Genomic DNA, 15,743 nt, shown 5'->3' on the forward strand with positions numbered 1-15,743 from the left:
TGCGGACTCAGTTCACGGCTGCCCTGGTGGGATGCGGGGGGGAAAATCGGGCACCAGGAGTGGGGGAGTCTTATGGGTGGCCGGGGCACAGATCGGACCGGTCCGATGCAGGGGTGCGCGGCCGATGGGGGGGACCTATATTACGGAGCTGCCTCCGCGGTCCGAGTCCGCCATGGCCCCCGGTGCAGCCGCTGGAGGCTGCTGGCGTGCGCATGCGTGGACCTGGAACTGGAAGAGCGGGGGCCCGTATCGACTTATTTTTCTCAGGACACTGGGGAGTGCAACGCCAGCGGTTTTACGCTGTCGTGGAGACATAACCCCATTTCGGGAGAATCCAATCCCTGGTATTCACAAACAAGTTTGTGTCTTATTTACAAAGGTTTTTACATGAGGTCCCCCTTCCCTCTCCCCCTTTCCTCCCATTCCCTCATTAGTTTAGTTCCCTTCTTAGTGTTGCTGTCTGCCCTGGGAGCCTTCTATAGCACTCTATTACTACATTACTTTATAAAGTACGCAATGGAAAATTGAACTTGTCCAATTTTCTTACCCTTCTTTGCAAAGGTCAGTATTCGGGGTTTCTTCTTTGTTAATAGTTCTGCAAAATGATTTGATAAATAACTCTCATTAGGAAACTTTGTGGGACAATGCTGAGAAATATTAATAAAGCAACAGTTCAAATAGTTTAAAACAAATAAAAAGTCTCCGATGATGATAACGTGAAATGGATTTATTCTGTGTTGTATCTGATTTTCATCACCACTGACTTCAGTGGAAAATGAGACTGGATGTTGTGCAACAGGGCTTTCTGATTTGCTACGGGTCCCCTTCAAACAAATAATAAATAGCAGTTTTGCCAATTTCAGTCCATGGCATTTCAGGTTGATAGAAGCTGTCTGAACTTATTTATCTTGTGACATTGCACAGAGCCAGCTTGTTCCGGGGGCTTGAGTTTAAGAGCCGTGGGGTTATGCTGCAACTGTACAGGACTCTATCCAGGACCCTGGTGAGACCACATTTGGAGTATTGTGTGCAGTCTGGTCATCTCATTATAGAAAGGATGTGGAAGCATTGGAAAGGGTGCAAAGGAGATTTACCAGGATGCTGCCTGGATTGGAGGGTAGGACTTATGAGGAAAGGTTGAGAGAGCTAGGGCTTTTCTCTTTGGAGCAGAGGAGGATGAGAGGTGGCTTAATAGAGGTTTATAAGATGATGAGGGGGATAGATAGAGTGGATGTTCAGAGACTATTTCGTCGGGTGGATGTAGCTGTTACAAGGGGGCATAACTATAAGGTTCAGGGTGGGAGATATAGGAGGGATGTCCGAGGTATGTTCTTTACTCAGAGAGTGGTTAGAGTGTGGAATGGACTGCCTGCTGTGATAGTGGAGTCGGACACTTTATGAACATACAAGCGGTTATTGGATAGGCACATGGAGTACACCAGAATGTCAGGGAGTGGGATAGCTTGATCTTGGTTTCGGACAAAGCTCGGCACAACATTAAGGGTCAAAGGGCCTGTCTGTGCTGTACTGTTCTATATTCTAGTCAGCCCTGGATGGATGGTTTCAGCAAAGCTATTAAAACTACATAGAAAATGCTGGAAAATCTCAGCAGGTCTGGCAGCTTCTGTAGGGAGAGAAAACATAGAACATAGAACAGTACAGCACAGAACAGGCCCTTCGGCCCTCGATGTTGTGCCGAGCCATGATCACCCTACTTAAACCCACGTAACCCGTATACCCGTAACCCAACAATCCCCCCATTAACCTTACACTACGGGCAATTTAGCATGGCCAATCCACCTAACCCGCACATCTTTGGACTGTGGGAGGAAACCGGAGCACCCGGAGGAAACCCACGCACACACGGGGAGGACGTGCAGACTCCACACAGACAGTGACCCAGCCGGGAGTCGAACCTGGGACCCTGGAGCTGTGAAGCATTGATGCTAACCACCATGCTACCGTGAGGCCCCGAGCTAAAAGAGCTAACATTTTGAGTCCAGATGACCCTTTTCTCTCTGTGGTAAACACCACTAGCAACACATTGCATGTATTACAGTACTCTATTGCATGTATTAGCTACTCTATTACAGGTACAACAGTAAATCCCAGCCTGCTGGCCCCTCCCAGCAGGTGGCGTATATAAGTGTATGCTCTCCTGTGCTGCTCCCATTTTGGTTCGAGCTGCAGGAGGCACAACATCTTGACCAATAAAGCCTCGATTGTTTCATCATTCTCGCCTCGTGGTAATTGACAGTACAATCTTATTGCACAAGATTTTAAAAGATGGACTTCCTAATCAACCTGATTGCCTGCAGCTGAGCTGCCAACACCACGTCCGCCTTCGAGCACTGGCTAGTCTGCTTTGAAGGCTACCTCAGAGCAGCAACTGAAGAACTCTTGAACCCACAGAAGCTCTAAGTCCTCTACTCACGGGTGAGGCCTCAAATTTTTCTCCTCATCCAGGATGCGCCTATCTACACAGAAGCGATGATGTTACTAAAGGGACAGTACATTAAGTCAGTGAATCAAGTGTACGCCAGCCACCTACTGGCCACGAGACGGCAACTCCTGGGGGAAAGTCCGGATGATTTGTTGCGGGCTCTGCAGATTCTCGGTAGGAGCTGTGACTGCCAGGCAGTTTTGGCAGTCCAACACAGTGAACTACTAATCAGAGACGCTTATGTCACGGGAATTAAGTCTACGTACATTCGCCAGCGGCTATTGGAAGGGGGTATGCTCGATCATGCAGAAACTGTGCAGCTTGCCAATTCCGTGGAAGTGGCCTCCCGTATTCTGGAGGCCTACACCTCCAACCGTATGGCACCCTCGTGGGCACCGTGGGCCCCACCAGCTGCCGACTCGAGTACACCACAAGCCTGCGCCGCGCGGCAGCCAGACAACTCTGGAGGGCTCAAATTTTATTTTTGTGGCCAGAGCAAACATCCCAGGCAGCACTGCCCGGCGCGGAGCGTGACCTACAACGACCTATACATATGCCCGCCTTTTTATCACAGAATTGCTACAGTGCAGAAGGAGACCATTTGGCCCATCGAATCTGCATCGATCCTCTGAAAGAGCACAATACCTTGGAATACAATGAACCCTCAATAACTGGCGAGTTCAAACATTCAATAACTGACAAGCTTAATCAAAGGTCCCAGGAACTGGACTTAGGCAGAGCAGGTGGTGAGGTTTTGAGGGTGCAAGGCAATGGCAGGAACAGGGAGAAGTACAGGATCCAACTTTATAATCCCATCTGGATCTGCAGAAAGGACTGACTATGAATGTCTGACCCACCTTCAGCATATTTCCCCCCCAGAATACATTGTCGAAACGGTTGCACGGATTGTTCAAGAAACTGGAATTCCCTGACCTTTGTGCAGCTTTGGTGATCCATCTATCCATCTTCTTCCAGGTTAGTTTGATTTGGAACACCATTCACCTGGGATGTTCCTGCTTTTACAGCACTGTAGGAAAGTTACACATTTATAAAACATTCCCTGCTCCTTTCCTCACATCTCAAGGTGAAGGTGCTAAATTGGGGGAGGCTAGTTATAACAATATTAGGCAGGAACTGAAGAATCTAGATTGGGGGTGGCAGAGGTTTTGAGGGTAAATCAACATCTGGCATGTGGGAGGCTTTCAAATGTCCACTTCTATGATTAGAGGGCGAAAATTCAGGGCTGGCATGTTTCTGGGCTGGTTTAGCACCGTGCCAAATTGCTGGCTTTGAAAGCAGATCAGGCAGGCCAGCAGCACGGTTCAATTCCCGTACCAGCCTCCCCGATTTTCATTTCATTTCGTGTGAGGAAGAAGGATAAATATGGCAAGTGTCGGGAACCTTGGATAACGAGGGATATTGTGAGCCTAGCCCAAAAGAAAAAGGAAGCATTTGTAAGTGTTAGAAGGCTGGGAACAGATGAAACTTGTGAGGAATATAAGGAAAATAGGAAGGTACTTAAGCAAGGAATCAGGAGAGCTAAAATGGGTGAAGGAAAATCCCAAGGCTATTTGTATGTTTATAAAGAGCAAGAGGGTAGCCAGGGAAAGGGTTGGCCCACTGAGGGGAGGGAATCTACGCGTGCAACCAGAGGAAATGGGCGAGGTGTTAAATGAGTACATTGCATCAGTTTTCACCAAAGAAGACTTGGTGGATGATGAGTCTGGGGAAGCATGTGTAGATAGTCTGGGTCATATTGAGATCTAGAAGGTGTTGGGCGTTTGTAGAAACATTAAGGTAGATAAGTACCCAGGGCCTGATGGCATCTACCCCAGAATACTGAGGGAGGCAAGGAAGGAAATTGCTGGGGCCTTGACAGAAATTTTTGTCTCCTCACTGGTGAGGTCCCAGAAGACTGGAGAAGTGAACATAGAACATACAGTGCAGAAGTAGGCCATTTGGCCCATTGAGTCTGCACCGACCCACTTGAGCCCTCACTTCCTTCCTATCCCCGTAACCCAATAACCCCTCCTAACCTTTATGGGCACTAAGGGCAATTTAGCATGGCCAATCCACCTAACCTGCATGCCTTTGGACTGTGGGAGGAAACAAAGAGTCAATGTTCCTTTTTTTTAAGAAGGGTAGGAAAGATAATACAGGACATTACAGGCTGGTAAGCCTTCCATCAGTGGTAGGGAAATTATTAGAGAGGATTCTTTGAGACAGGATTTACACCAATTCGGAAGCATGTAGACACATTAGTGAAAGGCAACATGGTTTTGTGAAGACGAGGCTTTTCTCACTAACTTGATTGAGTTTTTCGAGGAAGTGATAAAGATGATTGATGAGGGTAGGGCATTAGATGTTTTCTACATGGACCAGTAAGGCTTCTGACAAGGTCCCTCATGGCAGACTGGTACCGAAGATGAAGCCCATCAGAGGTGAGTTGGCAAGATGGATACAGAACTGGCTCGGTCATAGAAGACAGAGGGTAGCAGTAGAAGGGTGCTTTTCTGAGTAGTGGGCTATGCAAGGTAATGCATTTTGGAAGGACTATTGCAGATGGGAAATATACAGTAAATGGCAGAACCCTTAAGATTATTGATGGGCAGAGGGATCTGTGTGTACTTGTATACATATCACTGAAAATGGCAATGCAGGTGGAGAAGGTAGTCAAGAAGGCATACAGTGGACTTTCGCTGGTGGCCATGTTGTGAATGGTCACACACAGGGCAGCTCCTGCTTAATGACACCAAAAAGAGCTCTTTTTCCGGTACAGTGGAATTTTGATGAAAAGACTGAGGTGAATGTTGGAGAAGTAGTTTCCTCCAGGAATGATATGTCTGCTGGTTATTAAACCCGGCAGAAAACGGTGAGAGATTTGGCTGAAAGGTTGGAGCAGGATTGTGCTGCAACAGCCACATCAAACTGGGGCTGGTTTAACACACTGGGCTAAATCGCTGGCTTTGAAAGCAGACCAAGGCAGGCCAGCAGCACAGTTCAATTGCCGTACCAGCCTCCCCGAACAGGTGCTGGAATGTGGCGACTAGGGGCTTTTCAACTTCATTGAAGCCTACTCATGACAATAAGCGATTTTCATTTTAATTTTAAACATGCAGGCGGGCGAAGGGCTGATGCAAGATTGAAGGCTTCAACTTGACTTGATGGCCTTTATTAAAGCTGAATTCCAGCAGCAGAGGAAACAAATGCGAGAGGATCGCGCAAAGGCCATCGAAAAAGTGGTGGCACCCCTGAAGAGTTCTTTAGAACGGGTGGAGAAGTGTTTGTCGGTGCAGGGGTCACAGATTTGGGAGATCAAAGGAGTGATCTCGGACCACAGCGATCGTGTGGTGACTCTGGAGGCAGAGGTGGGGCTCCCAAGAGACTTTTGTAAACTGTTGAAGGCAAAGGTGGATGAGCAGGAGAATGCCTCGAGAAGACAGAACCTGTTAATAGTGGGCCTGCCTGAAGGAGTGGAAGGTGTGAGTGCCACGAAGTATGCCTTGAAGATGCCGACGGGGCTGGTGGCAGAAGGGGTGCTAGATAAGGTGCCTGAAGTGGACCGAGCACACAGGGCCCTGAGGCAGAAGCCTAGAGCTGAGGAGCCGCCACGGGCAGTGATCATGAGACTCCACAATTTTGTGGAGAAAGAGAAGATTCTGCAATGGGCCGGGGTGAAGCAGACCTGCGACTGGGAGGAGAATAAGGTCTGAATTTATCAGGAAATCGGAGCCGAGTTGGCGGAGGGGCGGGTAAGCTTCAACAAGGCCAAGGCGGTGCTGTACTGGCAGCAGATCAGGTTTGGGATGCTTGACCCAGCGAAATTATGGGCGACGTTCAGAGCCAGGAGTATTATTTTGAGACCCCAGAAGCAGCCAAAGACTTCATTAAGGGGCATAAACTTGGGGAGAACTGAGCAGACAATGCTTGGAAACCGGGGTGCAGGCACTTTGTAATGGTTGGGAGCATGTTTGAAGTGGGAGTAAGGATTGGAGGATTTTCGTCTTTATTTTTAGGGGGGCTTGCTGTTTGCTGTTGGGATTGTAAGGGTTGAAGGAGTGAAAAGTTTATGTGGGGATGGATGTTCCCCTCCCCTCCTCCTGTTTTATGGGACTGTTTGTGTTTAACATTTATCTGTTTGCTTTTGGAGAAGGCTGCCTGGACTTCAGAGGAAGTCTTTGTTTGGGTGGGAGAGGGTGATACAACCATCAATTCACACGAGATGATTAGTAGTAGTGAACAGTGGTTTTAATAAGCTAGATCTGTGCCTGCCTGCGACTGCTCTGTACTGAGTGCCACCTACAGCCTGCAGGTTTATATACCACCCCTGAGGAGGCGGAGCCACAGGCAGAGACCCACAGGGGCATTAACATAACACAGTACAATACAGTGGTGAATTGCAGAGCAATACGTTCACCACATTCACCCCCTGTTAAAGACTGAAGTCCAGAGGGGGTGAAGTCTCTGTGATCGCCTCAGCTTCGGTTTCGCTGTGGGCACGGATGTTGGACTCGTTGATGCATGATCAATTACACAAAGACGAGAGTTGGATGCAATCGAGGCTTTATTACACTAAGATATGTGGCCTCCTACAGCAGCTGGCGAAGTGGCTGCTGTACTGGGAGCACAGATATTTATACTCCGCCTACTGCACGGAGCCAGCAGGCAGGGAACTATCCCCGTACCTGTAGTACAGGGCCTTACCACAAAACACCTACACCGACATCCTCTATATACAATATTAAAAGCAGTGGTGACAACCACATTCACCCGCTGTTAAGATTGAGTCCGGCGGGGGTGGTGGAGAACTATATACAGGTAGACTTTTCAAAGTACAGAGAGCAAAAAAAAAATTGAGTCCAGCGGGGTGGAGGGGAAAATTATGTACGGAGGGATGGTGTTTTAAAAGTCCAGATCATGTTACAGATTCAGTCGGTCCGGAGCCTTGATCTGCCGTTGGGAGTTCTGGAGTGCTGGCAGTAATTCCGATGTCGGTTGGGTCTTCGGTGACTCCGGGAGCGTGTCGAAATCCTCTTCATCCTCGGGTGTGAGCAAGGGGAGGACGGATTGTCCCGGAGCGGCGGCTGCGGTGGGGTGCGCCAGGGGAGGGGAGGGTGGCACCAGGTCAGAGGGGGGGGGGGGGGTGTGGGGAACCAGCTAGTGCCAGGTCCCTGAAGGAGACAGTATCCTGGCGGCCGTCGGGGTACGCTATGTAGGCGTACTGTGGGTTGGCGTGAAGTAACTGCACCCTCTGAACCAATGGGCCTGCCTTGTTTACGGAGGTGGACGGGTCCTGGAGCTGCGAGCCAAGTCGGGAGCGACACTCCGGAGGTGGACTTCATAGGGAAGGCAAAGAGACGCTCATGGGGTGTTTCATTAGTCGCGGTGCACAGGAGTGACTGAATGGAGCGTAGGGTGTCGGGAAAACCTCTTGCCAGCGGGGGGGGCCGGGAGATTTCTGGACCATAGGGCCAGCTGGACGGTCCTCCAGGCTGTCCCGTTCTCCCTCTCCACCTGCCCGTTTCCCCGGGGGTTATAGCTGGTTGTCCTGCTCGAGCAGGAACTGACGCAGCTCATCGCTCATGAATGAGGATCCCCTGTCGCTATGGATGTCGGCGGGGAAGCCGAACAAAGCGAAGATTGTGTTGAGCGCTTTGATGACTGTGGCAGATGTCATATCGGGGCATGGGATGGCGAAGGGGAATCTGGAATACTCATCGACCACACTGAGGAATACGTGTTACGGTCAGTGGAGGGGAGGGGCCCTTTGAAGTCCACGCTGAGGCGTTCAAAGGGGCCTTCACCAGGCGCGCAAGGTCTGGCTGGTAGAAGTGCGGTTTGCACTCCGCAAAGACCTGGCAGTCTCTGGTGATAGCCCTGACTTCCTCGATGGAGTAGGGCAGGTTGCGGGCCTTGATGAAAATATAAAAACGTGTGACCCCCGGGTGGCAGAGGTTGTCGTGCAGGGTCTGGAGTCGGGGCAGCAGGGTAGCATGGTGGTTAGCATAAATGCTTCACAGCTCCAGGGTCCCAGGTTCGATTCCCGGCTGGGTCACTGTCTGTGTGGAGTCTGCACGTCCTCCCCCTGTGTGCGTGGGTTTCCTCCGGGTGCTCCGGTTTCCTCCCACAGTCCAAAGATGTGCAGGTTAGGTGGATTGGCCATGCTAAATTGCCTGTAGTGTCCTAATAAAAGTAAGGTTAAGGGGGGGGGGGGTTGTTGGGTTATGGGTATAGGGTGGATACGTGGGTTTGAGTAGGGTGATCATGGCTCGGCACAACATTGAGGGCCGAAGGGCCTGTTCTGTGCTGTACTGTTCTATGTTCTATGTTCTATCTTTGGACTGTGGGAGGAAACCGGAGCACCCGGAGGAAACCCATGCACACAGGGGGAGGACGTGCAGACTCCACACAGACAGTGACCCAGCCGGGAATCAAACCTGGGACCCTGGAGCTGTGAAGCATTGATGCTAACCACCATGCTACCGTGAGGCCCCAATCTGATTGGCCATATCAGATATGCGTGGGAGGGGGTATGCGTCGAGCTGCGTGTACCAATTGATGGTCTGGCTGTAGTCCACGACTATCCTGTGTTTCTCCCCAGTTTTCACCACTACCACTTGGGCTCTCCAGGGGCTGTTGCTTTGCCTCGATAATGCCTTCCCGAAGCAGTCTCTGGACTTCGGACCTGATGAAGGTCCTGCCCTGGGCGCTGTACCATCATTTCCTGGTGGCGACGGGTTTGCAATCCGGAGTTAAGTTTGCAAATAGGGAAGGTGGGTCGACCTTTAGGGTCGCGAGGCCACACACAGTAAAGGGTCGTCGGGGCCCGCCGAATTTCAGTGTTAGGCTATGGAGGTTACACTGGAAGTCCAGGCCGAGTAGCCGGGCAGCGCAGAGGTTGGGGAGGACGTAGAGGTGGAAGCCGTTGAATTCCACGTCCTGGACAGTGAAAGTGGCTGTGCAGTACCCCCGGATCGCCACGGAGTGGGACCCGGAGGCCAGGGAGATTCTCTGGTTGGCAAGGTGTACCGCGATGGAGCAGCACCTGACCGTATCGGGATGAATGAAGCTCTCGGTGCTCCCGGAGTCCAGCAGACAGGAGATCTCATGCCCATTGATGGAAGCAGTTGACAGGTTGTGTGGACGAGACTGGTCAATTGTGACCGAGGCAAGACGCGGCTGGTCGTCGATGGTGGCAGGCGATGAGGTGCTCGGGGGCATGGGTCCTGGTAAGATGGCGGCGCCCAAGGGCCGCACGTGTCATGTGGAAGACAAGATGGCGGCTCCCGATGATCCTGGGGAGAACAAGATGGCGGCGCCCACGGGCCGCACGTGGTGGGGTCGAACAAGATGGCAGGGCCCACATGGGCCGCACGTGGTCTGAGGAGGGGAAGATGGCAGTGCCCACTGGTCACATGTGGGGGGAGTCGGAACAATAGCGCCGACTGCACAGGCCTGGCACACTGCAGCAAAGTGTTCCTTTTTGCCACAGGCCTTGCAAAGGGCGCTCCGGGCCTGGCAGCGCTGTTGGGGGTGTTTAGGCTGCCCACAGAAGTAACATTTGTGTCCCCCGAGGTTGGTTGGCTGCCGCGCGGCACAGGCGTGGGGTTGGCTGAGGTGGTCGCTGGTGAGATCAATGATGGGGCGGCCGTCTGCAGAGTCCACGATGCGCAGGAGGGGTGGGCCGCGCGGCCGGGGGCGTAGGCCTGGATGTTGCGTAAAGCGACCGTAAGTGAGGGCGCTAGCTTTTTCATCGCTGCGAGGTCGAGCGTGGCCCCTTCTAAGAGGCGCTGTCTGATGTAATCGGACCCTATCCCTGTGACAAAAGCGTCTAACATGAGCAAGTTCGAGTGTTCTGTGACCTTGACGGCCTGACAGTTACAGTCTCTAACTAGGGGAATCAGGGCACACCAGAAATCTTCCACTGACTCACCGGGAAGTTAACGATGAGTGGAGAGGATGTGCCTGGCGAAGAGCATGTTAGTCCGCTGAGCGTAGTTTTTCTTCAGTAGCGCCATGGCTTCTGCGTAGGTCCTGGATAAGTGGAAAGACGTTGGAGCTCAGCCATGTATGGAGGATCTGAATCTTCTCAGCTTCAGGAATTGGGTCTGGCGCAGACCCGATGTACGCTTCGAAACGGGCTAGCCAATGTTGAAAGTCCTTTTTGGCGTTGTCTGCTTGCGGGTTCATTTGCAGGTGATCCGGCTTGATGCGGAGGTCCATCTTCTGAAAACTCAGTATAATAAATTGATGCACAATCAATTACACAAAGACGAGAGTTGGATGCAATCGAAGCTTTATTACACTAAGATGTGTGGCCTCCTACTGCAGCTGGCGAAATGGCTGCTGTACTGGGAGCACAGATATTTATACTCCGCCTACTGGGCGGAGCCAGCAGGCAGAGAACTACCCCCGGACCTGTAGTACAGGGCCTTATCACAAAACACCTACACCGACATCCTCTATGTACAATATATGCATCAGTGGTGACTACCACACTCGTTGACTCCAGGAGCGTGTCGTCTGGAACTACATCACGGTGAGTCGGCGATGGGGGAAGGGGGGTGTAGGCCGTGTAGGGGCAGGGGCGGTGTTCAGGATCCCCAGGGGGGCAGCTGGTAGCTCACCATGAGGGATTTGTTTGGTGGTGATAGGCGGTGTGTGTGTGTGTGTGGGGGAGGGGGGGGGGCATTGGTGATGGTTGTTGGGGAACCTGCGGATGCCAGATCCCGGAGGGAGACTGTATCCTGTCGTCCGTCGCGATGCGCCACGTAGGCATACTGAGGGTTGGCATGTAGGAGCTGGACCCTCTTGACCAGGGGGTCGGACTTATGGCTCCTCACGTGCATCCGGAGGAGGACAGGCCCCGGTGTTGTCAGCCAGGACGGAAGCGAGACCACGGAGATGGACTTCCTGGGGAAGACAAATAGACGGTCGTGTGGGGTCTCGTTCGTGGCTGTGCAGAGGAGCGACCAAATGGAGTGGAACGCGTCGGGGAGGACCTCCTGCCAGCAGGAAACTGAGAGACTTCTGGACCATAGGGCCAGAAGGACGGCCTTCCATACCGTCACGTTCTCCCTATCCACCTGCCCGTTTCCCCGGCGGTTATAGGTGGTAGTCCTGCTCGAGGCAATGCCCTTACCGAGCAGGAACTGACGCAGCTCATCGCTCATAAAAGTCCCAGTCACTGTGAATGCAAGTGGGGAAATCGAACAGGGTGAAGATGCTGTGCAGGGCCTTAATGACAGTGGCTGCGGTCATGTCCGGACATGGGACGGGGAAGGGGAAATGGGAGTACTCGTCAATTCTGTTGAGAAAGTACACGTTGTGGTCAGTGGAGGAGAGGGGCCCTTTGAAATCGATGCTGAGGCGCTCAAAGGGGTGGGAAGCCTTCACCAGGTGGGCCTTGTCTGGCCGATAGAAGACTCTCGACCAGTCATGGCCCAAGCACCTCAATCATAGAATTTACAGTGCAGAAGGAGGCCATTCGGCCCATCGAGTCTGCACTGGCTCCTGGAAAGAGCACCCTACCTAAGGTTAACACCTCCACCCTATCCCCATAACCCAGTAACCCCACCCAACACTAAGGGCAATTTTGGACACTAAGGGCAATTTATCATGGCCAATCCACCTAACCCGCACATCTTTGGACTGTGGGAGGAAACCAGAGCACCCGGAGGAAATCCACGCACACATGGGGAGGATGTGCAGACTCCGCACAGACAGTGACCCAAAGCTGGAATCGAACCTGGGACCCTGGAGCTGTGAAGCGATAGTGCTATCCACAATGCTACCGTGCTATCGCAGGAGGAACTTGAAATTTGATGTGCCAGCAAAAGCCCAGTTGATTTTGAATGGGAATTCCTGGCCCCACAGCAGCCCTGCTCGCTGTACCTGAATGTATAGAGCATTTGTAATAAAATAGGTGAATTAACAGCACAAATAGAAATAAATCTATCTGATCTGATCGTCATTACAGCGACATGGCTGCAGAATGATAAAGACTAGTTCAAGTGTACAGGACATTTCGGAAGGAATGGAAGCAAAGGAAAGGTGGAGAGGTATCTCTTGTTAATTAAAGACGGCATTTTGTTCAAAAGCGAGAAATGACTGGAGATTAAGATGCAGGATCAGTTTGGGTACAGATGAGAAATAGTAAAGGTAAGAATTCACGCTATGCAAAGGAAATTATTGAACTAAAGAGGCCGTCAATGGGATTCACCGGAATATTGTCAGGGCTGGAGAGCTTTAGCCATGAAGTGAGTCTGGATAGGTTGGGGTTGTTTTCCTTAGAGCAGATAAGGTTGAGGGCCACCTCATCGAGGTGTACAAAAGTATGGGAGACATAGATAGGGTGGATAGGAAGAAGGTTTTCCGCTTAGTTGAAGGATCAATAACCAGGAGGCACAGATTTAAGACCATGGACAGGAGATTGAGGAGATGAGGAAATACTTTTTCACCCAGAGGCTGTTGGGAATCTGGAATTCACCGCCTGAAAGGGTGGTAGGGGCAGGAACCCTCACAACATTTAAGAAGTATGTAGATGAGCACTTGAAATGCTATGGCATACACGACTACAAGCCAAGTGCTGGAAAGTGGATTTAGATGACCGGCACAGACACGATGGATAGAAGGGCCTCGTTCCGTTCTGTAATAACTCCCCAGAGAACAGTGGAGACAGAGTCATTAAATATTTAAGGTTGAGGTAGACAGATTCTTGACCATCAAAGAGAGTGAAAGGTTACCTGGGGTTGGTGGGAATGTGGAGTGAGGCCCCACTTATTGAATGGTGGAGCAGGCTTGAGGGGCTGGTTAGAACATAGAACATAACAGCGCAGTACGGGCCCTTCGGCCCTCGATGTTGCATGGACCGGTGAAACCATCTGAAGCCTATCTGACCTACACTATTCCATTTTCATCCATATGTCTATCCAGTGACCACTTAAATGCCCTTAAAGTTGGCAAGTCTACTACTGTTGCAGGCAGGGCGTTCCACACCCCTACTACTCTCTGAGTAAAGAAACTGCCTCTGACATTTGTCCTATATCTACCACCCCTCAATTTAAAGCGATGTCCCCTCGTGTTGGTCATCACCATCCGAGGAAAAAGACTCTCGCTGTCCACCCTATCTAACCCTCTCACTATCTTATATGTCTCTATTAAGTCACCTCTCAGCCTTCTCCTCTCTAACGAAAACAACCTCAAGTCCCTGAGCCTTTCCTCGTAAGACCTTCCCTCCATACCAGGCAACATCCTAGTAAATCTCCTATGAACTCTTTCCAAAGCTTCCACATCCTTCCTATAATGTGGTGACCAGAACTTCACGCAGTACTCCAGGAGCGGCCGCACCAGAGTTTTGTACAGCTGCAGCATGACCTTGTGGCTCTGAAACTCAATCCCCCTACTGATAAAGGCTAGCACACCATATGCCTTCTTAACCGCCCTATTAACCTGGGTGGCAACTTTCAGGGATTTATGTACCTGGATGCCGAGATCTCTCTGTTCATCTACACTACCAAGAATCTTGCCATTAGCCCAGTACTCTGCATTCCTGTTACTCCTTCCAAAGTGAACCACCTCACACTTTTCCGCATTAAACTCCATCTGCCGCCTCTCAGCCCAGCTCTGCAGCTTATCTATGTCCCTCTGTAACCTATAACACCCTTCAGCACTATCCACAACTCCACCGACCTTCGTGTCATCTGCAAATTTACTAACCCATCCTTCTACACCCTCTTCCAGGTCATTTATAAAAATGACAAACAGCAGTGGCCCCAAAACAAATCCTTGCGGTACACCAATAGTAACTGAACTCCAGGATGAACATTTGCCATCAACCACCACCCTCTGTCTTCTTTCAGCTAGCCAATTACTGATCCAAACCGCTAAATCACCTTCAATCCCATACGTCCGTATTTTCTGCAATAGCCTACCGTGGGGAACCTTATCAAATGCCTTGCTGAAATACATATACACCACATCAACAGCTTTACCCTCATCCACCTGTTTGGTCACCTTCTCAAAAAACTCAATAAGGTTTTTGAGGCATGACCTACCCTTCACAAAACCATGTTGACTATCGCTAATCAACTTGTTCTTTTCAAGATGATTATAAACCCTATCTCTTATAACCTTTTCCAACATTTTACCCACAACCGAAGTAAGGCTCACAGGTCTATAATTACCAGGGTTGTCTCTACTCCCCTTCTTGAACAAGGGGACAACATTTACTATCCTCCAGTCTTCCGGCACTATTCCTGTCGACAAACACGACATAAAGATCAAGGACAAAGGCTCTGCAATCTCCTCCCTGGCTTCCCAGAGAATCCTAGGATAAATCCCATCTGGCCCAGGGGACTTATCTATTTTTACACTTTCCAAAATTGCTAACACCTCCTCCTTGTGAACCTCAATTCCATCTAGCCTGGTCGACTGTACCTGAGTATTCTCCTCGACAACTTTGTCTTTCTCCAGTGTAAACACTGAAGAAAAATATCCATTTAACGCTTCCCCTATCTCCTCTGATTCCACACACAACTTTCCACTTCTATCCTTGATTGGTCCTAATCTTACTCTAGTCATTCTTTTGTTCCTGATATACCTATAGAAAGCCTTAGGGTTTTCCTTGATCCTATCCACCAACGACTTTTTGTGTCCTCTCCTCGCTCTTCTTAACTCTCCCTGTAGGTCCTTCCTGGCTAACTTGTAACTCTCAAGTGCCTTAACTGAGCCTTCATGTCTCATTCTAACATAAGCCTTCTTCTTCCTCTTGACAAGTGCTTCAAATTCCTTAGTAAACCACGGTTCCCTTGCTCGACAACTTCCTCCCTGCCTGACAGGTACATACTTATCAAGGGCACACAGTAGCTGTTCCTTGAAAAAGCTCCACATTTCGATTGTACCCATCCCCTGCAGTTTCCTTCCCCATCCTATACATCCTAATTCTTGCCGAATAGCATCATAATTGCCTTTGCCCCAGCTATAATTCTTGCCTTGCGGTATATACCTATCCCTGCCCATCGCTAAAGTAAACATAACCGAATTGTGATCACTATCACCAAAGTGCTCACCTACATCTAAATCTAACACCTGGCCGGGTTCATTACCCAGTACTAAATCCAATGTGGCATCGTCTCTTGTTGGCCTGTCTACTGTGTCAGAAAACCCTCCTGCACACACTGTAAAAACTGACCCATCTATAATACTCGAACTATAGTATTTCCAGTCAATATTTGGAAAGTTAAAGTCCCCCATGACAACTACCCTCTTACTCTCGCTCCTGTCGAGAATCATCTTTGCT

The 15,743-nt window shown here is 50.4% G+C and overlaps 1 protein-coding gene across 3 annotated transcripts in view; it reads right to left on the reverse strand.

Annotated features, from left to right (window-relative positions):
* The window catches only part of ky (kyphoscoliosis peptidase), a 216,912-nt gene that overhangs the window by 154,033 nt on the left and 47,136 nt on the right, over positions 1-15,743 (reverse strand). For all 3 annotated transcript variants that reach the window (XM_038817555.1, XM_038817554.1, XM_038817553.1), the window contains one exon: positions 548-595. In XM_038817555.1, coding sequence (XP_038673483.1) covers positions 548-595 — 48 coding nt within the window. The remainder of the gene's footprint in view (positions 1-547; positions 596-15,743) is intronic.

Source organism: Scyliorhinus canicula, chromosome 13 (genome assembly GCF_902713615.1).
Source record: "Scyliorhinus canicula chromosome 13, sScyCan1.1, whole genome shotgun sequence".
NCBI classification, from domain to species: domain Eukaryota; kingdom Metazoa; phylum Chordata; class Chondrichthyes; order Carcharhiniformes; family Scyliorhinidae; genus Scyliorhinus; species Scyliorhinus canicula.